The sequence below is a fragment of the Tupaia chinensis genome, unplaced genomic scaffold (assembly GCF_000334495.1).
Source record: "Tupaia chinensis unplaced genomic scaffold, TupChi_1.0 Scaffold143584_1, whole genome shotgun sequence".
Taxonomy (NCBI): domain Eukaryota; kingdom Metazoa; phylum Chordata; class Mammalia; order Scandentia; family Tupaiidae; genus Tupaia; species Tupaia belangeri.
In genome coordinates this window covers 7573940-7579528 of record NW_006203430.1, presented here as the reverse complement: position 1 = coordinate 7579528, position 5589 = coordinate 7573940, and the positions used below count along the sequence as shown (strand labels likewise).

Here is a 5589-nt window from a genome sequence, read left to right as displayed (position 1 = left end):
CCAAATTAAAATAAATAAAGTAAAATAAAATAATTCTTAAAAAAGAAGAAAAGATTAGCTATGTTCCTACTGACTCACATAAAGTTTCAGGAACTTTTACAATCCTAAGTTTCCTAAAGAGCAGGGAATTCCCACTTGCCTTGACACAACCTTCAATGATAAACCTAAAATCTAAATTCATTAAATGAACTCAATTTTTTTTATGGATCTTCACCTGGGAATTTCTTCCTTTGAACCAAAATGCTAGTAAAATTTCATTAACTTGGGACCAGCAGTTAGTGTATGGCTATGTTGCTGAACTCCCATGTAGTCGACCGCGGTTCGAGTCCCGGACCCAGTGGCTTAAACTCACCCTGGGTACGTGTGCATGCGTACCCAAGATCCCAAGAGGAGAATGGAGGAGAAGGGATTGCAGCGTGGCCATCCCCCCTGGCGGGGGGGGGGGGGGGGAGGGGGGGGGGCTCGGTCTGTCTGGTGAGGGCATGCTCCCTAGATGCTTCTTGCTTTTTATATCTCTCTGTCTCTCTCTGTCTTTCTGGTGAGCACACACACCCTATAGCAAAAACCTCTCCAAAAAAAACAAAACAAAAAAATTTTGTTAACTAATACCAAAATGAAAATTCCAAATGATAGATCTGTTTTCCTTGGCCTAGGGCTTCCTGAGTCTGTTTCATAAAAAATTCAGTTACTTTAATTTCACTTACAATCTTAAAAATCTCCACCAATCCAGGCAGGAAAATCAGCTCCTATAAGTGCCCCTACCCCTCACAACCTGGTCCTTGTAATCTATCATTATGCCATCCTATCCACCCTCGCCCCAGCCCCTCACATTTGATCTGTCTACTTTCTGTTTCTCCAATATGCAGATCCAGCTCCTACTCCGGCCATCACACAGTCTGGAAACATTCATTCTCACATCTTTGGACAGCTGCTTCCTTTTCATTATTTAGGTGCCGACTCAATGTCATCCCATCAGCTGTTATGCTAAGAGCCAAAAAAGCTCCTTCTCATTTATTCTTTGCAGTACTTTCCACTATCAGAATCACTTGCATTTTTTTTTTTATTGAATCAAAACACTCCTGTATTTCAAAACATCTTTTTAGACAACAGGTTAAAAAGATAAATTTTAAAATTCTTTCCACCAACCAATGATATAAAATAGCAGTAAGTGTCAAATACTTACAACATGTTAGGATTGGTGCTAAATGTTTTACATGCACCATCACATTTAAATTTCATGAAATCCTATAAAATAGTATCTCATTTTAGAAATGGGAAAATTAAAGCACACAAGAGATAAATTGTTCAGTGTCATAAAATTAGTTTCAAAGCGAAAGTTATTGTGGGAGTCAGGATGTGACTAACTAAAAAGCTAAGATTTCTACCACTATTTCATCATGTCCTTTTCCTGACTTTGTTTTAAAGTTACTATACTCTAGTTATACAATCATAATGTTCAAAACATAAAATCTGGTGACTTCGGTCACTTCGAGCACATTTCATACTTACTCTTTTCACATTGTGACCACCACCAAGGGAACCAAGAGCTTCAGATCTTTGGGCAAAGAACTCTCCTAAAGACAGACGCAAATAACTGGCATCATCTTTATCCAAATCTGATGTGCTAAGTGATTTCCTCAACAGATTGTAATTAAATGAAGCTCCCCAAGACGTATCCCCTATTGCAACTGAAGTGTTCTGAGCATCTATGTTTTCTTCCTAGGAAGAAAGGTATTGTTTCATTTTTTCAAATATATCAAGTCCTCTTTCTGTTCTTCTTATACATGAAACTAAAAGATTTAGGAAAATCTAAAATTTACTTTTTTAAAAATTGGACAAAAAAAATGTGGACTAATTCAAGCTTAAGCAGCTACTAAAGAAGTCAAGTCCAAAAGAAAAGAAACTCATTTTTGAATACTTAGGGCCATGCAGGAAGGTCCTAGGGGCGCATTCTAAAGTCTCCTTATGCATGTTAGGTCTGTATCTATGCCCATGATCCTGATTGGTTGAGTTGGGGTGAAATAGCAGCCTGAAGACCTTGTTGGGGGTGCCTGTCTCTTTCTCTCTGTCTTCCTCTCTCATGAGAGAAATAAATAAAATTAACAAAAACAAGATTTCTTCATTTTAAAAAAATATTTATTTAATTTTAGTTATCATTATTATTATTTTTAATTTAATCTTTTAGAGAGAGATTTTTGCTATGGGGGACATGCAGTTGACCGAGAAAGAAAGTGAGAAATCACCCCCCAGGAGAGATGGCCACACCACGCCACAATTCCTTCTCCTCCATTCTGCTCTTGGGATTTTGGGCACACACGCACACACACCAGGCATGAGTCTTAAGCCGCTGGGAGTGGAACTCAAACCATGGTCAACCACATGAGAGTCCAGCAACATAACCATTACGCCATCTGAGGGTCTCTTATTTTTGAATTTTCCACAGGGCACATATGCTTACTAGAGAGAGAAAGACGAAGAGAGGGAATGCAAGCCCCCAGGTCTAGGACTTGAACTGTGGTCAATCGTGTAGGAGTCTAGCACCTCAGCTACCATGCTACCTGCTATTGCCCCAGATTTCTTCATTTTTTAAAATATTTTAAAAATTAAAAGTACCCAGGGCCAGCAGGTGGCTTGGTACTTAGTCCAGTTGGCACTGGACTCCCACACAGCAGAATGTGGTTTGAATCCCACAACTGGTGGCTTGCTTTCTCACTTTCTCTTCTCTTTCTCTCCCTGTCTCTGGTCTAAAAATAATAATAATAATAATAATAATAATTGAAGGTAAACAAAATAAGTCTTAAAAAAAACCTAAAAGTACCCATGAATGCTAATAAAGCAATTTTAAGTAAACTGATACATTTCAGCATGTCAATATTAGTAATTTAGCATGTCAATATTAATTTCAGCATGTCAATATTAATAATTTAGAATATGAGGAAAAAGGCAAGTTGTCTAAATCCAGAATACTTTTCTTAGATTTAGATAACTTAAGAAACTAAACCTAGGAAAAAGTCAGTTGTCCAAATCTAAAATATTTTTCTTAGGTAAAGTTCTCTAAAACTAAAAAAAATAATAATTCTGTAGTAGCTATATGTCTAATCAGAAGGAAGTGACCATTTTACCTATATTTACATAAATACATGAAAAATTTTAAACTTTGGTTAAACCAAATAATTACAAACCTGTATGAATCGATGTTCTTTATTAAATTCTTCTTCATCTTGTGCAATCAAATCCAATGCTTCAGCTTAAAAAAGAATAAGTTTATGCAATTATATTATATTAATGCCTAAGTAAACACTAGCACAGAAATACATCTTCCTGGTTTAGAAAATTAAAATGCAGGGAAATCAGTTTTAGAAGTATGGAAGGGTCAGCTGGTGGTATAATGATCCACCTGGATCCCACATGGTCAAATGCGTGTTATCACTTACCAACTTACCTTAATTTACTAAAGGAGCTTTATAACCTAAATGTTTTAATTAAATTAATTTTAGTTAAGAGCTTGGCACAACTGAGTTTAGCTACACAACTTTAAGGACCTCTGGAATTTCATTTGGAACCATCAGGCTGAGAAGTCCCTTTAAGCTCATCACAAAGATGTGTTTTAGGGTGACCAAGCACTTGTTTGTCCAGAAATACTCAAGTGTGAGAAAGTCTCATGTCCCAGGAAAGCTCAGTCTGGGGAAACAGGGACAGAAGCCTGCCATCCAAGTTCCTACTGGGTGGCCTAGCCATCGTAGTACATGCTACCAGAAACTGCTCTGCAGGCTGGGACAGGGGAGGCTGGTTCAACTTCCAGCCTGGGTGGGTACAGTGGCTTGTGCCTACAATCCCTGTGACACAGATCAAGATCATGAACGAGGCTGGCCCAGGCCACACAGCAAGACACTGTTTTAAAGAGCTGGGTGTAGTGGTGTGCCTGTGGTTTAGTTGCTCAGGAAGCTAAGGCAGAAGGATCTGAGCAGGGAACAGAAAGGTAACCTACCCACATACTTTCATACCTAGGCCTGAAGCCACAAACTGAAATGCCTGGAAGGCTAGAGGTAAATAAGAGATGAGGGCCAGGTACAACACAAGAGGGAGTGGCTGGATAGGCAAACTAGGACCTGTTTAAGGTATCAGAATTACAAAGAATTTGAAACATGTTGGCTAAAGCAAGTCTTTAGGCTAGACTCTGGACTGCCCATCTGAGGTCCACTCTAGGCCTCTGCCCAGTACTGTGGAAAGGGGAAGAATGAAGGACAACCCAGAAGGGACAATCTACTTATGGCCCCAACAACAGATGTTCCCAACTCTCAAGTACCCATCAGGGACTAAACAGATCCAAACTACCCTTTTGGAAACCCAGAGAATCTCACCTACGTAATCTGAGATGAAAAGAATGCACACAGGGAAGTAATTCTAAGTCAGGAAAAGTACAGCACGAAAGACAGCTCAGGATCTTGTCAGAACAGTGCTAGCTCTTTACCTTGTGAAATGATCACTAATATAAACACATTGCTAACGCATTACATTCCACATACACGTTTCTCTGTGGAATCTATGACTCAGAAAAAGTTAAAAAGCATTGCCCTAAAATGTGAGAGCAACCACCAACCAAATCTAACAGCCAAGAGAGTGGAAGTAGGAAATTCAGTTTATTTCCAAGAGTTAAATATCAGAGCTTGCAGTTGGCATAGTGGTTAAAGCACCTGGACTCCCACATTGCTGACCACAGTTCAAGTCCCAGACCTGGTAGGCAGAAATTCATGCCAGCACATGTGCATGCATGCCCAAAATCCCAGGAGGAGAATAGAGGAGAAGGGATTGCAGTACAGACCACCCCAGGGAGTGATTTCGCACTGTCTCTATCTCTCTCTGGGTAGAGCATGCACTCTATGGCAAAAACCTAAAATAAAAATTAAAAAAAAAAAAAAAGGTTAAATGCCACATGGCTTTTAAATCATTGGATAGATAGCTAAAGACACTATTTGTTATACTAAGTACTTTTCCCCTGATCTTCAAGGGACTTTTCAGTTAAAAAAAAAAAAATCTACACAGGACCAGCAGATGGCATACTGGTTATGTCACTGGACTCCCACAGTCGACCACAATTTGAGTTGGAGACCTGGCAGCTTAGAACTTACAGTGGGTGTGTGTGTATGTGTGCCCAAAATCCCAAGAGGAGAATGAAGAAGGCAATGTGGTATGGCCACCTCCCCTCCCCGTAGGGGGTGATTGCTTGCTTTCTGTCTCTGTCTATCTCTGTCTTTCTAGTGTGAGCACATGCCCTATAGTGAAAACCTCTCCAAAAAAACAAAGAGAAAGAAAGCAGAACTTCAATTTTTTTTTTTTTTTAACAAGCCTCTACTCAGGGCTAGCAGTGGCATGGTGGTTAATGGGGTTGGACTCCCATATGGCCAACCGCAATTCAAGTCCTATACTTGGTGGCTTGCTTTCTCACTTTCCCTTCCTCTCTCTCTGTCTACTCCCACTGGAAAATAGTTAAATAATTCTTAAAAAAAAATCTACATGCAATTCTTTTTTTTTTTTTTTTTTTTGAGGTTTTTGCTATAGGGTGGTGGCCCTCACCCGAGACAGGAAAGA

The 5589-nt window shown here is 39.4% G+C and overlaps 1 protein-coding gene across 7 annotated transcripts in view; it reads right to left on the bottom strand.

Annotated features, from left to right (window-relative positions):
- The window catches only part of CEP192 (centrosomal protein 192), a 134611-nt gene that overhangs the window by 93634 nt on the left and 35388 nt on the right, over positions 1-5589 (bottom strand). For 6 of the 7 annotated variants that reach the window (XR_001369462.2, XM_014582361.2, XM_014582363.2 and 3 more), the window contains 2 exons: positions 3183-3247; positions 1510-1719 (listed from right to left, as the gene is read on the bottom strand). Coding sequence is in view for 6 of the 7 variants with exons in the window: in XM_014582361.2 (XP_014437847.1) it covers positions 1510-1719; positions 3183-3247 (275 nt within the window). In the remaining variant the exon portion in view is untranslated. The remainder of the gene's footprint in view (positions 1-1509; positions 1720-3182; positions 3248-5589) is intronic. The other variant, XM_014582365.2, reaches the window with a different exon arrangement.